The 15,690-nt window shown below is 44.2% G+C and overlaps 1 protein-coding gene across 1 annotated transcript in view; it reads left to right on the top strand.

Moving 5' to 3' along the window:
- The window catches only part of Cfap58 (cilia and flagella associated protein 58), a 102,216-nt gene that overhangs the window by 18,870 nt on the left and 67,656 nt on the right, over positions 1–15,690 (top strand). Inside the window, exons 8-9 of the mRNA XM_021151799.2 lie at positions 1,829–1,911; positions 6,073–6,264. Of these exons, the coding sequence (XP_021007458.1) occupies positions 1,829–1,911; positions 6,073–6,264 (275 nt within the window). The remainder of the gene's footprint in view (positions 1–1,828; positions 1,912–6,072; positions 6,265–15,690) is intronic.

The following is a 15,690-nucleotide window of genomic DNA, read 5'->3' as shown; positions in this document are numbered from 1 at the left end:
TCCTCTGAAACAGAAGCGAATACTCTTCACCTCCCAGCCATCTCTTTAGTTCCCTCACAGAGTTATATATATATATATATATTATTACATCTTTTCCTCAATTACATTTCCAATGCTATCCCAAAAGTCCCCCATACCCTCCCCCCCCCACTTCCCTACCCACCCATTCCCATTTTTTTGGCCCTGGCATTCCCCTGTACTGGGGCATATAAAGTTTGCATGTCCAATGGGCCTCTCTTTCCAGTGATGGCCGACTAGGCCATCTTTTGATACATATGCAGCTAGAGTCAAGAGCTCCGGGGTACTGGTTAGTTCATAATGTTGTTCCACCCATAGGGTTGCGGATCCCTTCAGCTCCTTGTGTACTTTCTCCAGCTCCTCCATTGGGGGCCCTGTGATCCATTCACTAGCTGACTGTGAGCATCCACATCTGCCTCACAGAGTTTTTAATCTATCGATCATTAGATCAAATTCTTTCCCCATTAAGTCACATTTATGAGAACCAGCATACTGCTTCTTCTCTTCTTCTTCTTCTTCTTCTTCTTCTTCTTCTTCTTCTTCTTCTTCTTCTTCTTCTTCTTCTTCTTCTTCTTCTTCTTCTTCTTCTTCTTCTTCTTCTCCTTCTTCTCCTTCTTCTCCTTCTTCTCCTTCTTCTCCTTCTTCTCCTTCTTCTCCTTCTTCTCCTCCTTCTCCTTCTCCTTCTCCTTCTCCTTCTCCTTCTCCTTCTCCTTCTCCTTCTCCTTCTCCTCCTCCTCCTCCTCCTCCTCCTCCTCCTCCTCCTCCTTCTTTTTGTTATTTCATATGTACTATTGACAATATCCTTTTTGGGGGACTTTTGTTTGCTATAACATCTTGTTATATTGCCCAGAATAGTCTTGAATTTCTGGGCTGAATCAGGTCTCCAACACTCAGCCTCCCAAATAGATACTGGTGTGTACCCGTGGGACCTGTCTCTTTTGATGTACTTAATCAAAGAGCAGTGTTAACTGTATTGGTTAGGAGCATGGGCCCTTTCTATTTCAGGATCTCCTACAATAATATCCGAGAAATGATCTGCAAACTTTCTAGAATTAATAAGAGATTTCAATCAGGTAGAAGGCTATAGAATATATGTAGCTACCAGTAGCATTTTATATATATAAAAAATTAGCTAGACTCCTCTTCCACAGTAGTTACTAAAGTAATAAAACACCTATAAACAAAGTTGCAAACATGTCTATAAGACCTATATATAAAAAGCTACAGAATTCCACTGAGGGGCATAAGGGAAGACTTGGCAAGTGGAGAGATGTAACAAGTTCTAGGTAGTTACATTTTATAATTCTACCTACAGCTATAAGGAAAGAAGATCTAAACAGCTCAAAGACCTTTGGCAGCCAGCAGGCTCAGGCTTTTAACCTTACCCTTGCTAACTCTTGGTCCTGTTGGCTGGTTTAATCTCCTTTAGTTTCCTTTCCCATCTCTTTTAGTGGGACCGAAAGATTCTCATCCTTGAGCTAGAGTGAAGGTCACCTGTCACTCAGCTCAGAGGAGTTGCCCAGCTACAGCCGAGCACATGAAATTATATATATACATATATATATGTATATGTTATATGTGTGTATATATATGTGTGTGTGTGTATATATATACATATACACACATATATGTATATGTATATCTGTATATGTATATGATGTATATGTATATGATGTATCTGTATCTATCTATCTATCTATCTATCTATCTATCTATCTATCTATCTATCTATCTATCTCACTTTGGCTTAGTCACATTCTCCCTTGGATCCACTCTACGTTCATTATTATTTTCCTGTCTGGCCATTTAGAGGTGGAGTCCTCAAAGAAGCAAACGGAGCTTGATAAGAAGGCGATGGAGGAGCTTCTGAGAGAGAGGGACATACTGAACAAGGTGAGCTTGTCACAGCAACACTGGTACAGAACACCTTCCTCTCACCCCGTGGTATCCGCTCAGAACCGTGCAAGCTGTCTGGAAAGAAATGTCTGGGGCGAACGGAACAGCAAGGGATTAGAATAAATAACGCCGCTTTGTTTTCCTCTGGGCAGCCGCTTGCAATCCCACCATTGTCTGGCCCGAATTGAAGCTACGTTATTATCACTGCCCAGAACAAAAGGGCTCTGGAGAATTAACATATACGCCTCCGGCAGGGATTTCAGGGCATTTTTTTTGGATTCCGGTCTCATTGCTGCTGTGTTTCTTGGCATTCTAAGCAGTTCACTAAATTTCTTAATTTAATATCTAGAATCCACAATCGACTAATCCCCAAATTACAGGTGTGAGTGCTAATTGAAATATGCCTTTGAGGTGTTAGGAAAGGAAATGACTGGTCGGTGAGGTAAGTGGAGCCTTTCTTGTGCCTGCCTTCTCAGATTTCTACAAACTTACACTTAGGAAAATATTCCCCTGGATTGAACCCCTTACTCTCCCCTTTCTTGTGGGCCAAGGGATCGAATCCAGAGTCTCATACAGCGAGTAGGATTTGGTTTTGGTTTCTCACCCTTGTCTCTTCTGGTCTTCATGGCAGTCTAAAGCTGAGGGAGGGATTGGGGAAGGTTTTGTCGACTTTGAGCTTCCCCAGAAAGACAGATTTTTCTCTGCTACCTTCCTTCCAGAGTGCTCCTTCTTCCTGTGACAGACTTCTGAGGGTTTTATCTTGGGAGGGAGAAGTCACAGGCCAGGACAGAGGGGCCAGACTACTTCTAGGTGACAGGATGGATTTAGCTCAGGGACGGGCTTTCTGTGTTCTCAGTGAACAAGTTTTAACGGAACATGCTACATTTTCGCTTGAAGTAGACTAGAGAATCTTCAGGAATGGGCAGATTAGATGTTCCTTTTGAAAAAAACATTCACTAAGAAAATTATTGAAGTCTCTTCCCAATAGGTCTATAAACTATCCTTTATTCTGCAATCTTATGTCTAGGGAAACATTTTATTGGACTTAGTCACCGCCCCCCTTTCTCCTTCCTTGTGGTGCTGGCAATGGAACTCAGGACCTCACATAAGCTGTGCGAATGCTCTACCTCTAAGCCACATCTCCAGCTCTGGATTTAGTTTTTAAATGTATTTTTATCGCTCACATTGTACTTGTCTTTGTAAACGGCTAGTAGGTTTTCTGCTACCACGGGACATGCAGACTAAGGGTTATTTCCCATTTCTTCATCTCGCTTTACTCCCAGGCTCCTGCTTCAGGGCAGGGTTTGCGGTTCAGAATTTTCCCAGGCCATTGCCTGCATGGGACCCAGTCGGTATGCAATCAACTTTATTGATGAATGAATTCTTTCCTCACGGACTTGAAATGCCAGTCTTCATGGGAAGAGTGACATTGTTTGGACAGTCATCGTGGTGCATCTATCCGTTCAGTGTTGCCTGGAGTGACATTTATTAAATGAATGCTTCACCCAAGTACCTGAAAATCCAACTGACCTTGTGTGTTCTCTACATCATTGACCGGCTAATGTTCCGTGAGCGTTTTACATGCTCTAGTCCAGTGGTTAACCAGACATAATTGCACCCTGGGTTCCTTTAGGGACTAGAGAAGAAACTGTCAGGCGCATCCTGGAAGCCCTGGATCCAGCCCCCAGGAAATTCCAGGGAGCTGGCTTGGCGTTCTCAGGATGGAGCCTCCTTTGCCCCACTGCAAGCTCTCACGTTGACACTTCCATTCATTTCTCTTCGAGTAAAGACTCGGTTTTCTGGTCCGTATGGCAGGAAAGTGGCTGTCACTATCCACTCCCAGGTATACCTTGTCTATGGAGCTCCAAAATTATGCAGGTCCAGTGCTGGGGACTTAGTGGGCTTAGTGGCAAAGAGGCTGCATGGCGTGCATGAGGCCCTGGGTTGGATTCACAGCACCGCACACGCACAAGCTCACACACATCCTCTCACACAAATGAAGCCCTCGAGGGGCTCAGAGATCCATTCACTTGTGGCTAGTGAGGTGAGCCCTCCTCTTGGGCAGCATGGCTGTCAGGATGTGAGGTTGTTTGCTCATTCCTTAGGAAGCTGGGCAGCCAGCCTAAAGTTTTCCTGAAGTCACCAGTGCCCCAGTGCAGCCTAAAAAACGGTAGGGGTGGTTCGATGGCTCATCCGGTAAGGATGCTTGCTGCCAAATTTGACGACCTTGGTTCAATCCCTGGAACTCTCTTGGTGAAAGGAGAAAAACGGGTTCCTCCTTGTTGTCCTCTGACCTCTATCTGTGTGCCAGACAAAATAAATAAATGTAAAAAACTGTAGCTACCTGGGTCCCAGACTCACTGAGCCAGGGTCGGTCCTGGGACATGGCCATCCACATAAAGAAATCAGGAATAGAGGAAAGTGAAATCCAGGTTTTCTATTAGCAGGTATGGATTACACACAATAATGGTTTTAATATAGTATTTTCACACATATCAAGCATTTTGATCACATTTATGTCTTATTACACTCTCAGGCAATCCCGCCTTTTCTCCCTCCTACTGCTCTGCCCTTTATCTTTTGTGGCTTCGAGAGTTTTGTATTAAGGTTGTATACAGGACCATGGAGGAGGGCTTATTTACAGAAGTCTGGGCATCTTACCCGAAGCTCTATCATTGAAGAATCCCCCAAATTGTGGTAAAATACACACATAACAAAATGTATCACTAAGAATATTTCAAACATCCCCACTGTATCAGCTCAACATCATTATCTAGTTCCAGGACACTCTTATCACACGGATGGAAACGCTGCCCCCTTTCTGTCCTCGTTGCCCATGTTCCCCTGACTGCTCACTCCTGGAAACCTGAAATGGGCTTTCTGTCTCTGTGGGTTTGGTGATCCTGGCTTCCTGTAGACAGGGAACCACACACTGTGTGACTTTTTGCATCTGGCTTCTTTCCTTCAGGATGCTGTTTGAAAGTTTTGTCAACATTGCAGCACATTCCAGAACTTTATTCCCTTTTATGGCTGAGTAATATTTCACTGTATGGACCTACTGTGTGTTTCTGCTGCCCACCACTTGGTAGGCATTTGTGTTTTCATGGTTAGACTTTTGTGAATAGGTCTACTATAAAACTTTTGCTGTTATTATGATAAAAGTTTTTTTTTTACTATGAACTTGCATGTAATAAATTGCATATCTTAGTCCAGATCTAGAGGGATGTTTTGTCCATCCGTACATTGTCCCATAATCAAGTCAGGGAGGTTGATGTGCTTATCATGTTAAAGTTAAGATTTATCTCTTTTGTAGCAAGAATGTTCATATTATTCTCTCTTATTATTCTCCCTGTGCTTCCATTTCTTTTAGTAGTGATGTAAGAGTAGGTTTTATTGGTCATTTGCTATTCATAGGCATCTGAGTATTATGTATGTATGTATGTATGTATGTATGTATGTATGTATGTATGTGTGTGTGTATGTATGTATGTATGTATGTTCTTTGGGCTTTTCCAGTGCTCTGGATACCATTGAGCAAACACTCTATCATCTAACCACATCCCTAGTCCTTGCATTTTCCTTTGGAGACAGGGTCTCACATAGCCCACACCAGTCTCCTGGAGCTCTCTGCTTCTGAATCATCATGATCTTCCTGCCTCTGCCTCCTGCCCAGAGCACTGGGGTTACAGGCCTATGTCAGTACTGGGCTCAACTCTGCACTCTCAGTAAGCTAGTTTTATTTTACATTGTAGTCAAAGCCCAGTTTAGGTGCTGAGGGCTGGTGATTCAGTCTTCACAACATAAAGGTCAGAGCTGGGATGTGGTGGGTCTCAACCTTGGCTCTGCTGCTTCCCTGTGGTGTGAGGTCATTGGTACACACCTTTATCCTTCTGGCCTCTGTCTCCCACTGTTCAACAGGGAGCAGAGCAGAGTACATTTGGGATGCGGTGATTTGTTAGTGTGCTAAAATGTGCCTTGTGCAAAATTCACAAAAGGAACTCTTCATAACCATGAATAGATAGACAGAGTGATAATTTTGATTCACACCAAAGGCAAGGCATCTGGTTATTTCAGAGATAGGGACCAGGGTAACCTGAATCAACCCCAGGTTCTCGAACACGTGAGTAAGGCGCCCGCTTTGTTGCCACTTTTCTTTAGAATATGCTCAAGGCAGTCAGTGCGACCCAGAAGCAGGTGGACCTGGTGAAGCTCCACGAGCAAGCCAAGAAGAACCTGGAGGAGGAGATCCAGAACTACAAGGACGAGGCCCAGAAGCAGAGGAAGATCATCTTTCAGCTGGAAAAGGAACGGGATCGGTACATCAACGAGGCCAGCGACCTCACCCAGAGGGTAAGCCACACAGTTGTGCCTCGGTGAGCAGCTGTGCCAGTCTGTGTTTCTGTTCTGAGTACCACCACAGCCTGTGGTGGGATGGTTTGTTCCAGTGTTCGCCTATGGTTTGCATTCAGATTTAGGTCTTGCTCCAGAGCCGATCCGGGGCCAAATTGTGGAATGGACCACGCTCCTGCTCTCTGTCGCTTGTCTTTGCCCTTTGTTTCCTCTCCTTGTGGCTTCTTCCTCTTCCCTGCTGCTTGGCTGTGCAGCAACCTACCCCCTCCCAACACCCCCACCCCCGGTTTGGCAGCATCATGTTTCTGGAATTGTCTTAGTGAGGGTTTTCTTGCTGTAAAGAGACACCAAGACCATAGCAGCTCTTACAAAAGAAAACATAGAATCGGTGCTAACTCACAATTTCAGAGGTTCAGTCCATCATCATCATGGCGGCATGCTGTGATGCTAGAGAAGGAGCTGAGAGTTCTACATCTTGATCTACAGGCAGCAAAAGGAGACTGTGTGCCACACTGGAGGTATCTTGAGCATAGGAGACCTCAGTGCCTGCCCCCACAGAGACATGCTCTTCAACAAGGCCACACCTTCTAATAGTGCCACTCTCTACGGGCCAAGCATTCAAATGCATGAGTCTACAAGGGTCTTTCTTATTAAAAACACCACAGGCATCAACATTTTTCAACTCTCTACTCTCACTTTGTGTCTGTTCATGTCTCATTAGAACACGGAAACCAAGCTTGTTAGGAGAAAGTCACTTAATTAGCCAATGTCAAACTAAGTCGTGGTGCCCCCTGTCACATCTTCAACAAACCGTTTTGATTTTTAGAGGGCAGGTGAACCTCTAACTCTTCCGCTGGGGGAAAGCCACACTTTGGGTAGCTGGCTTCTAGATGTCTTTCTGTAAACCAACTAGAGGGAGAAGGACATATTGAAGAGGAAGATCAGAGATTTGGGCTTTGTTTTCTTAGCGTAGAGCTGGCATCCGATAAGGCCAGTTAAACAGTGGCTGTCTGCGGTGTACTCTCTGGTAAATGGCCTAGAGCAGATATTCTTAAATTATTTACCCTCACAAAACCTCTTTGCCCAAGAATTTTATTTTTGAACCCAGCTACATAGAAATATAAATAAGTATGTAAACCAAATACTGATAGTAAATCATAAGTGTATTTCAAAGCAGGTCATTGGTATACATGGACTGTTACCGTTCCTTAAAGGTGAAAGCCAATTTGCATGCTAATGAGATGGATGTACTTGCTCAGTTTAACATACAGAATGAAATCTTGGTTGAGTACTCAGTACTGTAGGACATAAAGCATCCTAAATGTTTTTCCAGAGTTGATTGCTACTTTGATTTTCATAATTGTCAAAGCTGGGAATGCCACCTCACATAAATATGTCATACAAAATGACAGAAATATGTGTAAGGTCATTTCAGAAATCGTTGGAAACTCTGTCCTCATCCTAAGTAAAAATTCATGTAATGATTATTTTTAATGAAATTCAGGTCAGCCACTCAAACAGTAATTTTAAACACCAAACATTCTAACAATACAATTCACAGCTAGATTGATGCTTAAATGTTGAGGAGTATTGAAAAATATCAAACTCTTTGTTTTCCATAGTTAAAAGCATTCCTTTTCTGTAAGGATAGAAAAGTTTGTGTACACAACAAAAGCTGCTGGTGGCAGTGTCAGGCGCTGACCTTGGATGAAGGCCAAAAGCCTATGACCTCTGGCCTCTAAGACTCTCTTACTGTTCTGGGGGCCACAAGCTGATGACTTTTGGCAATTTGACAGAGAAAGGAGAAGAAAGAAAGAAGGAAAGAAATTAAGTAAGTCAGGCACAGACACAGGGACACACACACACACACACCCTCCACACACACACAGTGGATGGAATGGAACCCCAAAAGCCACATTTTTCTTTTTCTCGCCCTTTTTATACCTTCTTAGACAAAAGTTCTTTATAAAATTACCTCACAGATAAAATGTTACACAAAAGGGGAGTTCCAGAAGGGTGTCAATAGTAAGTTCATAGCAGTGTTTCATTATACAAGCTCATTATAAGTACACAGCAACAATTTCACAAGGCTTTGCTTTATCATAGTACACATCTGTGGCTTCATTCTTGGACCTGATCTAGAATGAATGTTTCTCTTTGATCACAAATTTTTGGCAAGACTATTTATCTTCTTATTGTAATTTATGAAAGCTCATTTTATCCCTTATGCATCCTTCACTTACTAGTCTATGAGGAAGGGGCACATTCTCTCTCTCTCTCTCTCTCTCTCTCTCTCTCTCTCTCTCTCTCCTCTCTCTCTCTCTCCAATGAGTACATGGTAGCTATTTTCAGACACACCAGAAGAGGGCAACAGATCCCATTACAGATGGTTGTGAGCCACCATGAAATTGCTGGGAATTGAACTCAGGACCTCTGGAAGAGCAGCTGTCAGTGCTCTTAACCGCTGAGCCATCTCTCCAGCCCAACGTTCTATTCTTGATTCTAACGTTACTACATCATTCTGGCAAAACAATCCCATCTCCTGACACTTTCTTCCTAAAACTATGTGAATTCTGTAAAGTCATTAAATCATCTGAACAACATTAATTCATAAAAGTTGATCTTCTTGTTGATCTGTAGGAAATTTGTCCAGTAGGGTGGGTTGATGCCCAGGAATCCTTAGTCTATGTAATAGTGGCAGGAAAGGCACATCAGCTGCGGGAAGCAATCCTGGGATGAAGTCTCTGGGGCTGTGCCTCTCCATAGTGCACTATTCATTGTAGCTATGCAAATGGTGGGCCATCTCCAGGAACCTTACTTGCTTACTGTGTAGCCTTTCCTAGCTAGCTTCTGTCAAAAAGCTCTGCAATTTGTGATAACAGTTTCAGATCTGAGCTAAGAGGCTCCAATCAGTGTTCACTGGTGCTGAGCGCTCTGGCATGCATAGTACAGAGTGCGCATGCTCAGAACCAAGGCTGTCGCTAAGCTTGTGTTACAGGCAAGCGCCACTGGAAGCACCTGGGGTTCGTCGTGCCTTTGATTTCTGATTACTTTTTTTAAAAAGATTGTATTTTATCTGTGTATTTTGTCTACATGGATGTGTGTGGTACCGTGTGTGTGCCTTATGCCCGAGGAGGCCGGAAGAGGGCATTGAGTCCACTCCAACTGGAGTGACAGATGGTTGTGAGCCACCATATGCATGCTGGGAACTGAACCAGAGTCTTCTGTGAGAGCCACACGTGTTTGAAACCACGGAACTATCGTTCCAGCCCCCTCTAATAATTTTGGTTATTGTGCTTTCAGAAACTTTTTTATTGTATTGTGTTTCTCCCCTGCCTCTGATTTCCATATGGGTTTGACCCATAGTTTTGCAAGACCGCCTGGAACAGCAGCCCAAGAATAGGGGAGGGGATCAGGAAGGCGCTATGAGACTAAGAAGAGAATTTGGGGAAAGCATTCATTTAATTTTGTTTTCCTCCCCCTAGCAAAATGTTGCCTTCTACAGAAATGTTAGCCCGTTTTTCTGCTTGTCAGTCAAATCCACTGAGAATTCTACAGTGTTGACCAAAGCGCTTGAATGTTTAAACTTTGTCTTGTTTGTTGTTTGAGTGAACTCTCAGAGACTAGAGAGGGACAGCCGCCGACGCGTGAAGTGTATACACAGAGGGGAAACAAGCCTTGGGAATAGAAAATCAGCCTTTCCCCACGGAGAACAAACAGACTTATAGAGGCCAACTGAGGAGTACCAGTGTAGTGTTGCAGCCAGCCCCTGCAGGTCCCCAAACGACACACACACTCCTGAGCCGGGGGTCTTTGGAGTAGAGCACATAGCATTTATGACTATGGTTGACCCGTTTACCTACCCTGCACAGAAGCACTGCCTGTTCAGAGGTGGGAACCGCACAGTGTAGGCTCCGTGTTAGCATTTGTTCCCATCTGCTCGCACTAAGGCGCATAACCCCTTCGCAGCCACTCCACAACAACAGAGACCTGTTCTTAGGAGAACTCTCTGCGAGGGTCAGCCTCAGCACAGCATCATAGGAGGATCCTGCCAGGATCCTGACCCCTGGGATTCTCTCTAGCCTCGGCTGCCAAGGGTGCGGTGCGGTGGGGTCTGCCCATTCTTTCTGCGTCTCACACACCTGACATCGTGAGCAGGAGCTAGGCTGCACCTAAGGGAGACCCTGTGGCAGGAGGCGGTGCTCAGACTTGAACGTGAGAAATCAAGGATTACAATTCTTTCTTTGTGGGAAACTGTCTGACTCTGCTCCAGGCTGTCACCACCACCCCCGATCAGAGCTAACTCTTAAGAATTTCTCTTTTTTTTTTTTTTTGGTTTTTCGAGACAGGGTTTCTCTGTGTAGCCCTGGCTGTCCTGGAACTCACTTTGTAGACCAGGCTGGCCTCGAACTCAGAAATCCGCCTGCCTCCATGGTTTCAAAAGTATTTTTAAAATTTTGTTTGAGACAGGATCCTACTATTCTTCCAACACCTGGGCACATAGAGAGCACAAAGTAAGTTTAAATGGGTACATGGTGAGGTTCTCTCTCTCTCTCTCTCTCTCTCTCTCTCTCTCTCTCTCTCCCTCTCTCCCTCTCTCCCTCTCTCCCTCTCTCCCTCTCTCCCTCTCTCCCTCTCTCCCTCTCTCTTTCTCCCTCTTAAAAAGAAAAGCTATTACAGTTTCCATATAAGGTAGTATGTTTTTCTTGGCTCCCCTGAAAAAGAGGATTGTTGGTACTGAGATTTGCTGTCAGCTGTTTTTCACAGTTTCTGGTGTTTGAAGTAGATGGAGTTACACAAGATCTCACCCAAGCAATTTCAGTATAAATTCTTAAACTATTGCTTACCAACTACAATCGTTGTGTGTCTTGTTTGTCTCCCGACACACACGGACACATGATATTATACACCCTCCCTGACACCAACACAAGGCTCCCTTCCACGCGTTCTGTTTGTAAGGCATTAGGAGCTAACACCCAGGGTTGGAGAAAATGCCACATTAAGTTCACTACAGCGATCACACACATGCTCCAAGAGTATCATCTAGACTTGGGAATTTCTGTTATACAAACCAAGTCTAAGGAAAAAGAAGGAGTGAAAAGAGTTTCATAAAACAGTGTTCTCCGCGGTGCAATCTAGAATAAAGAAAAATACAAACCAGCACCCTGAGAGGCTAAACAAATTGTGCTGTGCATATCTGATAAAATACTAAGGAGCTGTTGCGATGATTGTATGTAAATATCAAAAACGGGAAGCGTGTCCATCACACGACCGTGAGAAGAAGGCAGAGTTCTTCAAAGAGCTTTAATTTCAATTTTACCTGTGTGCATACAAGAGGGCCGGAGACATTTATTTGGTGATTGTGAGGATTCAATGAAACAATACTTTCTGAGTATTTGAAAAACTCGTAGCCACACAATGAGAAGAGTCTTGTATTATCGATAACGAAGTAAACACGTCTGTTTGACAAATAAGCCAGAGCTTCTCGTCAAGGTGCTATTTAAGTGGTGCTATTCTCGTTATTAAATGTCCAGAAGGTACAGGCCAGAGACTAGGAAGGACAAGGATTTTAAGGCCGACAAAGGTGAACTGGAAAAGACTTAGGCTGCCACTCGTGGGTTCTTAAACTTGCTTCATCAGGTGCGTGGCCTGAAAGAAGTTGGAAAGTGGTCCAGCATCTCTCCCTGTTTCTCTTCCATGGCCAGGGTCGGTGTCACCCAGGGACCTAACATCGTCACTTTGAGCCTCAGTCAGGGATGTGGAGGAGGGGCAGGCTGAGTAGGAGGAATGTCTAGTGTGGTTCTGGAGGCTGGGCATTCCTCGAATCTGCCATTTGTAGGCTGGAGGCCCAGGAAAGCTAGGGTGTACGTCAGCGTGCGTATGAAGGCCCCAAACCTTCAAGGTGAGGGTGGAGATCCTAGTGTGGGCTTCCGTCAAAGAGCACAACCGGGGTACATCCGATGCCAGGGTTCTGCTAGTGGAAAAATAGTCTGTGTTTGGTGAAGTGCCCGATACTCGCATTGGTATGAAAGGTACAGCTGTATTAGTCAGACTATGGGGACATTTGAAAAGGCATAGGGGATGGAAGGGGCTTGGGCTGCAGACAGCAATGGGAGGAGCTAGAGAGACTGAGAAGAGGCAGGAGGCAACAGCAACTGCAAGCAGATGCTAGGTTCTTCTAGAAGAACAACCAGGAGGGAGTTGCCAGGGGAGGAAGTCTGTGGCTCCGAAGAGGGAGGAACCAGGTTTAGCCTTAAGATCTTCATTGATCTCTGAAGTATAAGCCCCAAGTGATATCTGTTGTATTAACCCCGTGGCTGCCATTACACTTGGAGGGTAGGGACTGGGGGGCAGGCAGACGTTGAGGAAAGGAAGAAAAATGAGAACACATTCGCCCGTGTCCGGGCACATGGGTTTTCAAAAGGAGCATTTCCCAGGTCCATTAGGGAAGCGAAGGTGGTGGTGTCAGTGGGAGAATGTAGACACCGAGACAGAGAGCGGTATCTGAGAGGCTGACTGCACCGATGTCTCATCATACGTAGGCAGAGACTTCCAAAGTCCATGACCTACGCTCTCATCTGCCCTCAGTCTGTGCGATAGATACGTTGTCTGTGGTGCTGTCTTCCAGATTCTTCTATCGATTCTTATTTCACTCTTATTCCTGCTGGGAGGTTGTTTTAAACAGAAAGAGAAATAGCAAGAGGGGGTTTACAGACACAAACTCTACCCCACTATTCTGTACCCTAAGTGTTTTCCGCACTCCTCTGAAGGGGCTTGCAAATGCCCCTCGGATTCCTTGACTGCAATAAAACGTAGTAGACTTGAATGTGATTGATCTCGGGAGTCGGTCTGGGGCATCTGAAAGTATAATCAATTAGCTAACCTAACAGCCTCACAGCTACCCCCTGGCTTCGCTGATACCTCACTTTTAACAGGGACCAGCTGCATGATGAGAAGCTGGGCAGATGTATAGCATTCTAGCACATTTAATGAACTTGGGGGTTATGATCTTCTGCGGGACGTTGGTTTGAATGCTCTGCACCGGAATGAATTGTGAGTCTCAATGCTCAGAGATAAATTGATTTGCAAACCGTCTGCTCCCTCAGCTCCAGTACTTCCCGCCTCTTCATTGTCCCTTTCATCCCCTCGCTATGGTGACGGATTCCCATGACTCTTGGCTTCAGGAATCCAGATGTGAACTTGCGATTCTGTGCACTGTTGTGTGCAGAACGATGGCAGTGCCACTTGGATGCTCAGAAAAAGAAATGTCCTTGCCAGCATCCTTTCTCTGGAGCATTATTCTGTCTGTGCAAGGATCATCCTTGTTATAACATCTCTCAAAGTGATTGAACAAGCAGCTTTTTTTTTTTTCTGTTCTCTGATGGGCTGCTAGATATTCTGAATGCTGATGACACGGTTCAGAGCAGTTCCAATCTTTTCGTTTCACTGACCCAGTGAGAATGATGTCTTATTGGTAAAGAGGCTAAATTTTAGGATAAGTTTGTCTGTCTGTCTGCCTGCCTGTCTCTCTCTGTTTCTATCTCTCTCTCCCTCTCTCCTTTCTCTTTCTGCTCCTCCTTCCTTCCTCCTGTCTTCCTTCCTTCCTCCTGTCTTCCTTCCTTCCTCCTGTCTTCCTTCCTTCCTCCTGTCTTCCTTCCTTCCTTCCTTCCTTCCTTCCTTCCTTCCTTTTTTCTTTCTTTCTTTCTTTCTTTCTTTCTTTCTTTCTTTCTTTCTTTCTCACAATCAGTTAACAGATCCACTGATGAGTACATCATATAGACTTTATTCCTAACATATAGTCTAACTATCAGGTTGATATCTCATAAAGATGCCTTCTGTTTATGGATCAATCCAGCAATGCGGACTGTAGCAGATTGTAGCAGTGCTGGATGAAGGAGCAGAATTTCTTCTCGCTGTGGACTATCCACACACCTTTCCTCAGACATCCTTGCCTTCAGTTTTTACACCTTGCTCCTTGAAGTCCCAACAAGCCACCCAAGCCACTCCCCTTGAGCCTGCATATATTTTTATTCTGGGCATTTCTGCCTGCACTAACTGAATGATAGCAGTAAGCAACAGTAATAAACAATGGCAGGGTTTTATCAAATGCTTAGCATAACTCTTAATTACATGCAGCAAATTCTTACGTGATATAATTATAACGATAGAAGCTATGATTAGTGTATAGATCTAGGAGAAACTGCTACCCATGCACTTGTGTAATTTTAGGGTGACGGTGGCAGCCATTGCTTTACTGATGTAATAGCATTGCTTCCACAATGATTGCATATAAGGCGAGTCTTTGGGTGGAATGGAACACTAAGAACAAAAAGTCAGCTCTCATGAATTATATAAACCACTAATATTACCTGCTTGGATAAGGTGCATAGTTCTATCCTCAGAGATTATCCAGAGGCTTTCTAGTGTGTGTCCCAGTCACGGATTTTAACCATTTCTTGATTGATTGATTCATTCTACAGTGAGGTCACTCACTAGCGGTAAGCTTCAGGGTTACCGCTAGTGACCTCTTGTTCCTCTTTGTAATGATCATGCTTTTATAGAGCCTGCTTTAGTCATGTCCTCAGTGTATGCTCATTGAGTGAATGAGCGAACAGGCAAGGGAATGAGTGAATATGTGAGTGAATTAATGAATATGCTAACGAGTCAGTGAGCATGTTAATAATTAATGAAGATGCTAACTGATTAATGTTAATGAATTGCTGAACATGTTAGTGAATTAACGAATAAATGTGTGAATGAATGAAGAGGTGAGGGAACTAATAAATAGGTGCATGAGTGAAAGAGAGGAGAGGAGTGTGAGAACACGGTCAAAGTTCTGATGCACGGTGAGCAACGCCTTGGGGAACTGTGAGAGAGATGCCAGGAAAAAGGCATGTTGCCTCTTGTTGGAGGTTGGAATATTGCTGTAGAACCCAGTCTGGCGGAAGGATGCACTGTGTGCTATCCTCAGTGTGCCCTGAATGGAGCTATGTCCTTCTGCCTTGCTTTCATGCTTTCCCAGATATAATCTATAGCATGTGCCAGGCAGTTGCGCTTCCATTGGTCTGTCTTGAGAAAATTCTGGGAAAGGGCTGCTCTGTTAATATTTATCATGTGCTTTATGGGCTTTTATTTACTGTTTTTTTTTTCTGATCATGTGTATGTTTTTCTGAACTCAAACAACCTTTCTTGGACCATAGCTATTTTTGTTACATAAAAAGCACACTGACACTGAAGGGAAATTGTCTGTAGCATTGGACTATAGTCTGCCCTATTCTTGAGTCACCAAATCCCAGGTCTCACAGACAGATCTCACAGACAGATCTACACAGGTCAAGATCCATTCGGGACTTCTTTGACCTCATTTTTTCCCGATTATAGGACATCAGTGAAGATTAAATGAATTGAAACAGGTAAAGTGCCAGG

The sequence above is a fragment of the Mus caroli genome, unplaced genomic scaffold (assembly GCF_978045245.1).
Source record: "Mus caroli unplaced genomic scaffold, Mus_caroli_1 scaffold_20, whole genome shotgun sequence".
Lineage (NCBI taxonomy): Eukaryota > Metazoa > Chordata > Mammalia > Rodentia > Muridae > Mus > Mus caroli.
The sequence above is the reverse complement of the archived record's forward strand: the minus strand, read 5'-3'. Positions and strand labels throughout refer to the sequence as shown.